The sequence below is a fragment of the Misgurnus anguillicaudatus genome, chromosome 1 (genome assembly GCF_027580225.2).
Source record: "Misgurnus anguillicaudatus chromosome 1, ASM2758022v2, whole genome shotgun sequence".
Lineage (NCBI taxonomy): Eukaryota > Metazoa > Chordata > Actinopteri > Cypriniformes > Cobitidae > Misgurnus > Misgurnus anguillicaudatus.
Genome location: NC_073337.2, coordinates 20,067,501 through 20,082,197, shown reverse-complemented (window position 1 = coordinate 20,082,197; position 14,697 = coordinate 20,067,501). Strand labels below are relative to the sequence as shown.

Sequence of the window (14,697 nt, the reverse complement as noted above, 5' to 3'; positions counted from 1 at the left end):
ATCACTGTCGGGCTTATTTCAATGATAACAAATGACTGCCTATATATTATCCAGCTTATTACACGGCTATTAACCACATTAGTAAGGTAAGGAACATTACATATTGATTTGAAATATTTTATTATCAAATTTTAACAAATGCAGAGGAAAACCTGTTTACTTTCGGTTTTAAGATGAGATAAGACGTTTAAATTTCACTAACATGCTATTTGGTTCAATCACTTGTAAATGTAATGTCATATAATGTATGTTATTAAAATACATATTAGGGCTGTCAAAAGATTTATCGCGCTTATCACATACAAAATAAAAGTTTGTGTTTGCATAATGTATTTGTGTGTGTGTATTGTTTGTAATCACTATGTATATATACACACAGACATGTATAAATGTACATTTTTTTTACCCATGTATATTTTTTATTTATATATAATTTAAAATCTATCTATCTATCTATCTATCTATCTATCTATCTATCTATCTATCTATCTATCTATCTATCTATCTATCTATCTATCTATCTATCTATCTATCTATCTATCTATCTATCTATCTATCTATCTATCTATCTATCTATATATATATATATATATATATATATATATATATATATATATATATATATATAAAATATTTAGATTTTGATATATTGTAAATATATAAAAATATCATTAAATATACAGCGCTAATATTTATATTACATTTTTGTGTAATATTAAACTGTACCCATCAAAATTATTTGCAGCATTTGTAAATAACAAACATGCAAATGTCCCGACTGGCCAATCAGAATCAAGCATTCCAACGAGCCGTGTAATAAATGGCTACAAACACTGTAGATTGACCAAGAGAGAAACTTAACACCACCACATTCTCTTAAAACCAGCCATACAACATGACACTTTGCTCATTTTTATTTATCAGATTTAAATACAATGACAGGCTCTACCTCAGAAGGAAACACATCGAAACACTGTTTCTGTAATAACAGGCAAGAGCATGAAAAAGAAATGATGACCGTGAAGTAAACCTCACAGAGGAGGTCGAGAGACGCTTGTAAAGGTGTCGGCAAGCTTCTCGTTTGCCATAGAAACAGAGAAAACGCACATCCTGTACAAATGTCAAAAATGCCACTGGGCAATAGGATCACATCAGAGACAAAAATACGCCCAGCAAGTTCACTTGATTAGTTTGTCATCTAGCTTTAGCCATGTATATATATATTGAAATACATAATCATATCTCTTGACCAAGGATGCGTTTCTCAATAAGCTGTTGAGTTCATGGTTGCTCTATGCATCACCCTCATATCTTTAAAAGTCAAACCTCAAAACATATCAATCTGATTGGGCAGAACAGATCTGTTATGGTGGGTTCGACAGCTGGTGATTAGCTAAAAATTTACGTTGAAAAAACATTATTGGCTATGATGTGAAAATGTAAGATTAAATGAAATAGTTGGTCCTATCCGAAGCAGCTACAGGCGGGTTTATCTGTAGCCTGCTTGCTTTCTTTAAAAAAATTGAAAATGAAAAGTAACAAAGTCCTTGGGCGGAAGAGATGTTATGCACGAGTATTTAAAAAACAAACAAAAACAAAAACAATGGAGAGAAGTGTTTACCATAAGACAAAAATAAGATCATACTGATGTACTGTATGTTGCAAATTTTTCAAGACTTTTGTGTTTTCTGCAAATCTCTGCATCTTGTCCTCCACAAGGTCTTTGGAATGGCGACCTAACGTCTGAACCCAAATTCATCTGCGTCATCACCACGGAAGTCACCGTAACGCCAAATGTTGAGCTAAAAACAAACAAAACAAGAAGTTAATTTTAAATTCTTTCAGCATACACAGAATTACACAACAGTTCATTTCTGTGCAGATACTGATATTTAATTACTTAAAGTCATCTACTGTTACCGATACATACCGATAATTTTGCTTTTTACTCATTCTGAAATCCTAAAAGTGCACAAGAAGTACACACTCCAATTCTGTTGTTATTGTGACTCAATTTAACAAAACTTTACTTCCATTTTGATCGCAATATTTGAATATCTGCCCTTATCATCATCTGCTTTTAAACAATCGGCAGATGTCCAACATTGAGACAAATTGTTTTTGTCCGGTAACAATTATAGGTCGATATATCAGTGCATCTCTAATAAAAAATATTGTGACAGTCTAAAGGAGATGTCTGACAGTGGGATAAATAGCTTTTTCTGCCGATACGATTATGGGCCGATATAGCAATGCATACCCAAAAAATTTTGACGTCTGATAGTGGAACAAGTCGTTTTTGTGGTTATACCGATTATAGGCCGATTTATCGGTGCATCTCTAATAAAAATATAGTGACAGTCTTAAGGAGATGTCTGACAGGGGGACAAATGGCTTTTTCTGCCGATAGGATTTTGGGCCGGTATATTGGGGCACCCCCAAAAAAGTTTTTTGTGACAGTCTGATAGTGGGACAAATTGTTTCTTTGTGGCGATACCGATTATAGGCTGATATATCGGTGCATCTCTAATAAAAAATATAGTGACAGTCTAAAGAAGAAGTCCGATAGTGGGACAATTTCTTTTGCTGAGCTGATTGTGGCAATACCAATTATATTCCGATATAATCGGTGCATCTCTAATAAAAAATATAGTGACAGTCTAAAGGAGATTTGTGACGTCTGATAGTGGGACAAGTTGTTTTTTTTTGTGGCGATACCAATTATAGGCTGATATATCGGTGCATCTCTAATACTAAAAATAGTGACAGTCTAAAGGAGATGTCCGATAGTGGGACAATTTTTTTACTGATATGATTGTGGCGATACCAATTATATTCCAATATAATCGGTGCCTCTCTACTAAAAAAATTTAGTGACAGACTAAAGGAGATGTCCGATAGTGGGACAAATTTGGGGGTTTTGCCGATATGATTGTGACGATACCAATTAAAGGCCGATATAATCGGTGCATCTCTACTAAAAAAATATAGTGACAGTCTAAAGGAGATTTGTGACGTCTGATAGTGGGAAAAGTTTTTTTTTTGTGGCGATACCGATTATAGGCCGATTTATTGGTGCATCTCTAATAAAAATATAGAGACAGTCTTAAGGAGATGTCTGACAGGGGGACAAAAGGCTTTTTCTGCCGATAGGATTTTGGGCCGATATGATTGTGACGATACCAATTATAGGCCGACATAATCGGTGCCTCTCTACTAAAAAAAATATAGTGACAGACTAAAGGAGATGTCCGATAGTGGGACAAATTGGAGGGTTTTGCCGATATGATTGTGGCGATACCAATTATATTCCAATATAATCGGGGCATCTCTAATAAAAAAATATAGTGACAAACTAAAGGAGATGTTCGATAGTGGGACACATTGGGTTTTTTGCCGATATGATTGTGACGATACCAATTATAGGCCGATATAATCAGTGCCTCTCTACTAAAAAAATATAGTGACAGACTAAAGGAGATGTTCGATAGTGGGACACATTGGGTTTTTTGCCGATATGATTGTGACGATACCAATTATAGGCCGACATAATCGGTGCATCTCTAATAATAAATATAGTGACAGACTAAAGGAGATGTCCGATAGTGGGACAAATTGGTTTTGCCGATATGATTGTGGCGATACCAATTATATTCCGATATAATCGGTGCATCTCTAATAAAAAATATAGTGACCGTCTAAAAGAGAAGTCCGATAGTGGGACAATTTTTTTTCTGATATGATTGTGGCGATACCAATTATATTCCGATATAATCGGTGCATCTCTAATAAAAAATATAGTGACAGTCTAAAGGAGATGTCTGACAGGGGGACAAATGGCTTTTTCTGCCGATAGGATTTTGGGCCGGTATATTGGTGCACCCCCAAAAAAGTTTTTGGGTGACAGTCTGATAGTGGGAAAAATTGTTTCTTTATGGCGATACCGATTATAGGCTGTTATATCGGTGCATCTCTAATAATAAATATAGTGACAATCTAAAGGAGATGTCCGATAGTGGGACAATTTTTTACTGATATGATTGTGGCAATACCAATTATATTCCAATATAATTGGGGCATCTCTAATAAAAAAAATATAGTGACAGTCTAAAGGAGATGTCCGATAGTGGGACAAATTGGGGTTTTTGCCGATATGATTGTGACGATACCAATTATAGGCCGATATAATCGGTGCCTCTCTACTAAAAAAATATAGTGACAGACTAAAGCAGATGTCCGATAGTGAGACAAAATGGTTTTTTGCCAATATGATTGTGGCCATGCCAATTATAGGCCGATATAATCGGTGCCTCTCTACTAAAAAAATATAGTGACCGTCTAAAGGAGAAGTCCGATAGTGGGACAATTTTTTTCTGATATGATTGTGGCGATACCAATTATATTCCGATATAATCGGTGCATCTCTAATAAAAAATATAGTGACAGTCTTAAGGAGATTTGTGACGTCTGATAGTGGGACAAGTTGTTTTTTGTGCCGATTATAGGCCGATTTATGTCTGACAGGGGGACAAATGGCTTTTTCTGCCGATAGGATTTTGGGCCTGTATATTGGTGCACCCCCCAAAAAGCTTTTTGTTGACGGTCCGATAGTGGGACAAATTGTTTTTTTTTGCCGATATGATTGTGGCGATACCAATTATATTCCGATATAATTGTTGCACCTCTAATAAAAAAATATAGTGACAGTCTAAAGAAGTCCGATAGTGGGACAAATAGTTTTTTTTTGCAGATATGATTGTGGCGATACCAATTATAGGCCGATACAATCGGTGCATCTGTAATAAAAAATATAGTGACAGTCTGAAGATGATGTAGGATAGTCAGACAAATAGATTTTTCTGCCAGTCTGAAAATCTGATTAAATGAAAAAAAAAACATGCAGGCCATTAGAAAACCTAAAATCATCAACAAAACGTTAATAAGCAGTTGAAAAATTAAGCTGTTCGACAATAGACAGCATCGATTCACCATCATTAAATCCCGATAAGCATTTCTGGCCTTGTATCTGTTAGACTGAGGCGCAGATGGCCGATGTGTCGACAGACCATTAAAACACGAGCTGGTCTGTAACATCATCACACCTCGGTAATAACGATGCGAACGGTCGTTTACGCTCCTCTTTAACTACGCTTGCTTCAGAAGCGCTCATGTGTGAAGGCTTTACCTCTGACAAATTTCAATGCTTTTTGACATTGGTTTTGCCACATAAAGCACTGAATCTATATTTTGTCCCATTTATGCAATGGTGGATCATTCTGGGCTCAGCGATTCTTAGAAAAGCAGCGAAATCATTCCGTATGCCGCGCGAGGCTTTTCTTCATTTCTGTCATCTGTGAGCGCGAATGCGAGTTCGGTTGTTAACTCGGGAGTGAATCACAGCTAATTAGCGGCTATGATAATTAGCGCTGTAGTTAGCAGGGACATCATCATCAAGCTCTTTGGTTGGCATGGTTCTCTCTTCTGCTTGAGTCTTGTTAAACAGCCATTGGCCTGCGATACAGAGTAATGTTTAAGGCTTAAGAGTCAGGACAGGACACACAACGTGAAAGGCGATGTTTGAGGTACAGTAAAGTTATCAGTATTTACAGTGCCAGCACGGGCAATAAAGACTTCACATGCTTGTCTACATATCCTACAAGCATAAAGAGAGGAATATTGCAAAGCATTGGGTTTAATGACACGCTGACTGTACATTATTTTGTTTATTATAATGGCTACTTATCAAATAAATACATAAATGAGTCCTGAAATGATTTTATTATGCATAAAGAAATGTATGGGGTGTTAAGAGATTAGCGTAGCTGTGTCTGGAACAACAATCAATTAAACAGTTTAGCGATCATTATAGAAAATTATTACACTGCTCTCTGTAATGCAATGAAGTCAATCATGGCATGTTTGTACAACAACTGCTAAACTGTATATATTTCACCTGCTGTCCTTGACAACCAATCTTACACACTGTGCGCGTTTAACGTCTCTCATAAATCTCTTCCCGATCACATTATGAAATTTTAATTCCAAGTATTTCATCCGTTTATTTATTTATTTGGTAAAAGTCTGCCTAACAAGACAAAAAAAGTCATGATCACAAAACCAATCCTTTTAGGATGATACACTTTGGAGACCCCTCTGCTTTATTTAACTGGCAGACTAATTATTTATTTATTTTTGCCTTAATTTGATAAACAGTATGTAAGGGATTGGCAAAAGACTTTGAGCCGGGAACATCTGATAAAAATTGATAAAAAAATTAATTGAGCATATCTGGCATTTTTCTGCAGGTTTGGGTATTTTGGTGGGTACACGAGCAACGAGATCAGCGCCTATGGTCGGAGCACTGCCTACTACACCATGGGCTCTGACCGACTGTGCATTAACTCTTTCCCCGCCAGCATTTTTTTTTTAAGTAGTTGCCAGCCAGTGCCAGCATTTTGCATGATTTTCACAAAAGTTTAATGCCTTCCAGAAAATGTTCTTCTTAAAAAATATAAACATACAATATATCAAATGAATGACAGACCCTTCTGGTTTAAAAAAAAAATAATCCTACCTTCCATAAGTTCTCTTTTTACCACCTCTCAAATATGGGTAGATTTCTTACACCAAATTTTAAGCAAAAAGCTGAGATAATTCCATTTTTGTGAAAGACTTTTGATAGAGATCAGATTCAGAGCGATCCTCAAAACATACACAGACATACAGCTGTTTAGAGGTCAACCGATATGTGTTTTTTAGAGCCGATGTCAATACCGATTATTACTGATCAAGTAGACCGATAACCGATATTTTGAACCGATATGTCTGGTGTAAAAATTTTAATTAATGTCAAAATTAAGACTCAGGCTCTGACAAAAACATTCAATGCTTTGAAACATTTTTAATTCTGACTCTTAAGAAATGGTAATTATAACAATCATATTAATAATAACAAAAAAGAGCAGGAAGCACCAATAAATATACATAAAAACTATTTAAAAAAGTATTGAATTAAATATATTAATTCTTTTCTGATGATTTTATCATTGCATACAATAGGAGAACTATTCAGTTAATCAATGGATGAACTATCCTATGAATATAACAATTTGAATTTATATAAATGTAAATAATTTAATTGCCTTCATAGCTTTATTGTCACATACTGTATGTTGTTGAAAAGACCGCATATGTTTTCATAAAACTATAACAATACCATATTATAGGCACAATTAGTTGGTTCAATAGCCTATTCTTTAAGTATATACGTCGCCAAGACAGGCATTTATGCATACCTGTGTGTGTATCTGAACATTTATGAGTAATAAATAAGTCGCAAAAAGTTAGCAAGTGCTTTCAGCGGTGTCTTCAGCCTCCTGCGCTGATTGGCCAGACTCGTGACTCCCAAACAAATCAGATGTGCGGTGGGCGGGCATTGCTCTAGAGTGCCCTGTTCCATGTTCCGATGGCTCTCATCAAATCCACGGCTACGTCAGAGCCAAAATAGTGCATTTTAAAATTATATTACATGATCGACAAATCGGCTTTTAAAATTTCGGCAAAATGCTTAATATCAACGTCAATTATCGTCCAGATTGATAATCGGTCGACCCCTACAGCTGTTTGCCCTAGGGTGATACTTCTGGGTTTTATAAGTTGTGGAAGAGTGCCACCTGGTGGATAATAGCGGTGTTACGCATTGCAGGAAATACTCGTCATTGGCAGTGAAGCGTTTTCTCTTAATTAACAAGTTATCTTGTCAATGGCAGGGAAAGAGTAAAGACTTATGGTGCGTTCAGACCAGGTAGAGGAATAAAGCGTGAGTGATGTCAATGTTAAGTCAATGTGAAGACACATTGACGCGCATATAGAGGTCTTAAGGCGTGAATGAGGCATGTAGCATGGCGCAGTAGACGCGAATTGAGCGTTGCCGCGGGAAACGTGCAAGTTGAAAATGTTTTACTTAGGCGGAAAAACGCGCTGCGTTAACCAATCAGCAGCTTGCTCTAGTAGTGACGTGATTACAGAAAGCGAGTGGAGTCGCAGAAGTCCCTCCCATGACGTGAATTCCCACGTGAATGTCTCGATGATTAAAATTTCACACGTAAACTCAAAATAAACTCTTCCAGCGGCAAACTACACGCGAATTTGACGCCTCAAACGCTGCTCAGATTGACCAGAATCACATGTTCAACAAATGTGTCAAAAAATTGAATACGAAGAGGTTAAAGGTTTAAAAAATGAACACTTACTCTGGCGCTCTTGGCAGATTCCTGGCCATTCAGATACTCGGTCACCTAAAACACAAAAAACATACAAATTGAGCAAAGTTTAGCTTAGCATCTGTAACCTTTGAACTACCTAAACATTAACACGACATTTATTTAATGCGTTGGTGGTCAATGACGATATCGGGATGGACATTCCAAAAATGTCCACATCAGTCAATCAATGTTAGTGCAGCTTGTTTATAATTTAACAGGCACTTCTCTTCAGTTCATCTTCTGTACAGTACAATCATTCTCTGATCATCAGGGTGGCCATCAGAGAGATGTGGTTTGAGAGGATCTATTCAATCATAAGTGAACACGTGGGTGTTTAAAGCCACTAGACGGTCTGTATCTCTCTTTCTCTCTCTCTTTCCAATGCCACACAAATAGCTGCAATCACAGGCAGGCCTTTACAACACTAACCATATTGACCGTTTCTGCCCAAGCAAGCATTCGGAGTCACCGGCTGAGGCGTAGACGAGTCAGAGAGCAAACGGCAGAGAGTTTGTCTTAGTTTCCCCAATTAGAGGTGCCATCAAGATGGATGGCTTATGAAATATATCTGGGCTTCCATAATAAAAGCACGTTTCCAAGTTCTGAGATCACAGCCAAGGATTCAATGCACAGATGTTAAAAACGTAACGTATGCTGTTTTGCGCTTGTGTGTGTGTGTGTCGGTGTGTTATTTAGAGAGGGTTAATTGGCTGGCTGAAGAGCAGATAATTCTTCAGAGCTTGGAAATGCTGTTGGAGAAACCGGCAGGTACATCTGGACTCCGCAGCTGCAGACGGCGGAGAAAAGTGCAGCTAACGCAGCCGCCATCCATCAAGCGTCTGACGCACAACGACATGCAACACAGTATTACGAGCTGCATTCACGCATGCGGTCGCATATATACACATCAGCAGTTTTACACCGTCAAAAAATGTAAGATTTAGCTTAAAAACTGTAGGGTTGTGTGGTATAATAATAGTAACACACATGCATGTCCTTTAGTCTCATCATTCTCATATTTGAGTCTTTCAAGGTCAAAAGAGTGACTTCTTTAAGGACACATATTTATTTAGCCCAAAGACATTTCTCCTTTGCATGTCTTTGTCCTCTCTCTCATTTGTGTTCAGGTGGTAGTTTTAGCAATCTTCAGTCCTTCACCATCTCTTAGTGCAAAATGATGGACAGTGATCAACATAGCAACACTATAATACACAGACGGCCTAAAAAAAAATCAAAGCCGCTCACAGACGCGACTGCAATTATTTTGGAGAGAAGCGTTTGGACTTTGATCATCTCGGTATAAAGATTAAACAACAGAAAGAAGCTGGAGTTGAAATGGGTTCTCTATCCCACATCAGCCCCTGTGTTCAATCCACAAGGCAAGGGAACGAAATGGGGTTTTTAGGCAGTGATGCGTATCATTCAGCATGTGTCCCGGCCCTGTTTGGCTGTGGTTGTGTTGCCATTTGATACGCAGAAAAATCCCATTCGGAGCTCAGTGCTCAGTTCTGGTGGTTAATAGGTAATGGAGATGTCAATAGAAAGGTATGATGGGATATGACCGGAGCAGGGGTGTCCAATAAGTGGTTGTGAAATTGCATGTGTGCATAACTGACTAGGCTGATTTATGCTCCTGTGTCTACTGTAACTTGGTGTGTGCATCTCCAATAATGCAACTATTTGTTTTGTACACATTGTAATAGTGTTTGGCTACCGTTTGGCTATTTTTAATTACAACCAAAGTCCCTTTAGGGAAGTCATGCCACTAAGTGGGCATATTTGCAACGCATCCGGCTATCTATTTTAGTTATGCAAGACTAAAAAATATCTACACTGAAAAACAAACTTTTGGATTTAGTTAAAAAAATATTTGATAAACCCTCATCATTTCTACATAGTAATAAACATTTATTGAGAACTACATTTTCACAATTTTACACAATTAATTTATGTACAAAATGAATTATGTGGGAATATTAAGTCTTATTATATATTTTCTTGGATTATTTAACTGTTTTATAGTCATTGCACATGGTCCTAAAAAAGTTTTAGCGCGCTAAAGTTTTTGCTAGTTAAGAAATACCCATAATCCCTTGTGCCTAAATATTGTTATTATTTAAGCTTTTTCACTGAATATGAACTGATAACTTTACCTACTTAAAGGCGAGGGCCACGATTTTAGAAAAACGCTTTGAAAAAGGGAGTCGGGCCGAGTACCAAAACACACTTATAGCCAATCAGCAGTAAGCGGCATGTCTACTAACAGACATTGTTGCCTGGGTTGCGTATGTGTGGGGCGGGTCTATCAAAAGAAGGTCCAGATTATATTGGGGTAGGGCCGTGTTTGTTTAGGTGATTTCAAATGTCAACATTGGCTTTCATAGATCGTGCACCCCGCCTTTAAAGATTTGTTAATGAAATGTCATAGAGGTTTGAGCTCGTATATTATTAATGTTGTTTTGTTGTAAATTATAATTTTGGGAAGTCACAGTTCAGCTGATCAGTGTTAACTTACATGAACCCTGTTCAGCACATTTTATTGTATTTCTCTCCACAGTACTGACAATTCATGTCAAAAACACAGTTTTGTGTGTGTTTATGTGGAGAATCAAAGCATATTCAATGACTGCCTTCTAGTCAGTCATGAATTTTGTGTTATAATGCCATTTGTAACACTAAGAGTAACTAAGTCCATACAAAATAACAAACAATAAATACAATCTATCATACAACAGTTTTATTTATTATTTTTAGGACAGAATGTTCAGTATTTAAAAAAATTAAGAGACTTTTCCTAAACAATTAAAATTAATCTAGCATCTAAAATAAAAATAATTAAGTGACATTTACTTCATAATACATGAAACATTTGGTAAATAATCAAGTAGATTTTATCAAATTTTTGTCATTTTTTAACTTACTATTTAAAATTTTGACGAACTTTAAAGAGCCCCTATGGTCCGATTCACGATTTCACATTTCCTTTGGTGTGTAAATGTGCATAAGTACATGTTAATGATATGCAAAAGGTACACAACCCAAAGTAAACGATGACGCGAGTTATCGTCTCCAACGTAAATCTCTTTTCTTGGACTACAACAAACTCCTGTTAGCATTGCATTGTGACCGAATCTTTCAAATATGGTAAGGAGCGTCACATATCCGGCTGAAGTCAGAGTTATTCAGGCCAATCACAACGTACAAATTACACAACACAGCGCTTTTCAAATCGATGAGTTTGTACAAAATCAGTGCGTTTCAGGAAAAGAGGGAAATCCGGAGCTACAAAAATGTACGATATGTGAAAAATTATGTGTTTTTAAACCATAAACCATACAAACACATTGTATTATACCAAATACACAAAATAACGTGTTTTTAGCAATGAAATAGGTGCACTTTAACTTAAAAATAATAAAATAATAAAAATAATTTATTTTGATGAAGTACACATTTAACAAAACTTACTTAAATAGTAAGTTTAACTGACTTGGAAAGCCAAATTAGTGGTACTTCAAATTTAAGGCATCTAAATATTTTTTTAGTGTGCATACAATGTTAAAATTCCTTGTAGCATTTACATTTTTAAGTTCAATCAACTTGAATTTACAATTAATTTCAACTTTCTTGTTAGTAAGGAGTGGCAATAAATTATAAAAATAAAGTTGAAATAACTTAAGCTAATTCAACGTATTTTTTTTTTACTTTATAGCAACTCCTCACGAGTCAAGAAAGTTGAAATTAATTGTAAGTTCAAGTTGATAAAACTTTAAAATGTATGTGCAACACTGTATTTTTACAGTGTACTTACTGTATTTGTCTTTGTTCTGTTCTGTATTCAGAGATGCTCCCAGAGTTGCTGACTAAAACCGAAATCGCAATGATTCTTTATCTCAAAGACGCGCTGTGATTCTCACGTAGCGTTCGGCTCTCAATTGCATTGCAGATGTTATACCACCGAGGATGAGAGAATGTCATCTATGTTGGCTTTTCTTTCTAATAACACACTGCATGATATGCACAATTCATTTTAAGTTTCTAACATAAAACGGAGTGTAGTAGATACAAAAGAATTCATTTAGACCTCTATATGAAGGCCCAAATCGCTTTCTATAAACAGCTACAAATCTGCTACTCCCACAAGACAATTTCATCTCTTGATACAGAACCGCCATAATAAAAATACTACGCCTCCCCTGGGCCTGATCATCTGGACTCCACAGCTCAATATCAATGAGAGAGAGAGAGAGAGAGAGAGAGAGAGAGAGAGAGAGACCATGAAAGCATCAATAGCATGAAAGGTTTGTAGAACATCTCCTGCTGTGATTAGACCACCTTTCATTCTTTAATTAACGTCTCCAAGGGAAGGCCATTATACATCAACAACAGTTAGAAGTACAGAGTCGACCTGAAACAGTAAGTCCAGGGCTTAGCCCATTTAAATCAAGTCAATACTCTATGCCTAAGGAGAATGGGGTTTTTATAGAATACAGTTAATCTTACTGAGGATTTGTTCTATGACTGTAACTTTATTTATTGCTTGTAAGACTAATGAATGTCAAACATCACCAGGGTCGTTGGAAAACCGGATGGTGAAAGAAGTTTTTTATTTTCTACTGCATACATTTCAAATCCTGAGTGAGCTGACTTACAGTCTAAAATAAGAAGATTTAAAGGAGGCTACCCACTAAAATAAAAAATTAAAGGGATTGTTCACCCAAAAGTGAACAACACTTCAACTACACTATAGCATTATTACACTTATTTAAGCTTGATTTAAATAGCTTGTGTACGCTCGCCTCAGCTCACCGATAGCATACAGACATCTCATCCAGGACGAGAGATAGCCTGGCACAGGATTCTCACAAATACAAGAAAGAGCAGTGTTTGTCAAACACAGGGAGGGAAATGACACATCGATTTCTGACTAACACACAGCTATCGATCGCGAGAAGTGATGAAGCTCACACGCGCTTATCGAAAGGCCTGCGTTATCCACACACAGGTGGAGAGAAAGAGAACCCGAAGGCCTCATCTGTCAGGGAGACGTTCCCATATCTGCCTCAGACGATTTCTCTTCCCTCTCTCGTTCGCCCCGTACGGATGTTCAAAGACGGACCACAGCGGATGCGACCGAGCTAAGATTTGCTGATAGGAAGAAGTCAGGTGTCAAACATGACAGATACCCTTCAGAAGCCGAAAGGACATACGGCAAACCCAGAGAATTGTGTGTTTAACAGGAATAAAATATCAAAGAGGAGACGTAGCGAGAGAGGTCACAAGTGAGATGATTATGAGTGTTATAAAGGCAGCGTAAGTAATCACAGCGTATTAAGTGTTTAAATCATTGCTCATTTCAGGTTTGATCCACTGCTTTGGCTTTAATTCTGCAGATTATGATTTATCGCACCGCTTTCACCATCATGCAAATACATGCAAATTCACAAACTACGTTCTCTCCTGCACACACACTACGCAACACCGGAGGCCAAACCGGCAAATAAAAGATGGGAAGGAGAGAAAGGACAGAGAAAAGGCACGAAAGAGGTGTGCGTGAGTAGGAAAGATAATATCTGTTCTTAGATTTGGCTTGATGCCGTCGTGGTAAAATCACGACATTGACCACACACAACAGAGACCAGTACAGATATGAACATTCAGCCAAAAATGGTTCTTATATGGCATCATGAAGTACCTTTTTTTAAGAGAGCAGGTGACAATAGCCTTTCACACAGTAATTTCGGTAAATTTACCAGAATTAATTTACCAGTAAATACTAGTAAAAAGACTAAACGTCACATTTTTGTAAGACGTAATTCACATATCAGTATCAAAATACCGGGAAACTCGGAGAGAAAGTGGAAGTTACCTGTGGCGCTGAATTTGTAAGCAATTGGGGTTTATGATTCATATCCACGGTCTGTATTTTGTTGTTTTCACGCTGACGGTTGCAAAGTCGCTCGTGATCAAACAACATTGCATTATGGGACGTCAAACACAACCTGCATCTTAAACAACAGTGCTGTTTGCAAAGATGTCAGCAAATAGACTGTAAGCTGTTTTAAACAATTTTTGGTTAAGAAATGTGGATGTTAACTTAAAGTGTGCTTGATTTTAAGCGGCGCTTGTGTGGAAACATCCGTAAACAGTGCGGGGGTAAATGAGTCATCTGTATCAAAACTTTATAATTGGCCCAAAGCGGTCAGCGCAGTCTGACGTCGTCCATTCTAAATGCAGGTGATCTTTATTTTTTGTTCACACATAGCATTCACTGGTAAATTACAGGTAATCTTACAACCTCTCTTACTGGTAAACTGGCAGCACTGATTTACCAGACAGGTTCTGTTCACAAATGACCTTTTTACAGCAATTTACCAGTAAAGACTGTATGTGTGAAAGGGACAAGTGTTTAAGGGCATGTTTTATGCTTTTA

At 37.0% G+C, this 14,697-nt stretch overlaps 1 protein-coding gene across 1 annotated transcript in view; it reads right to left on the bottom strand.

Moving 5' to 3' along the window:
* Positions 1–899: 899 nt before the first annotated feature.
* Positions 900–14,697, bottom strand: part of snd1 (staphylococcal nuclease and tudor domain containing 1) — a 209,615-nt gene continuing 195,817 nt past the window's right edge. The window contains exons 23-24 of the mRNA XM_073867828.1: positions 8,253–8,297; positions 900–1,802 (exon numbers count right to left, since the gene is read on the bottom strand). Of these exons, the coding sequence (XP_073723929.1) occupies positions 1,737–1,802; positions 8,253–8,297 (111 nt within the window). The 3' untranslated portion in view covers positions 900–1,736. The remainder of the gene's footprint in view (positions 1,803–8,252; positions 8,298–14,697) is intronic.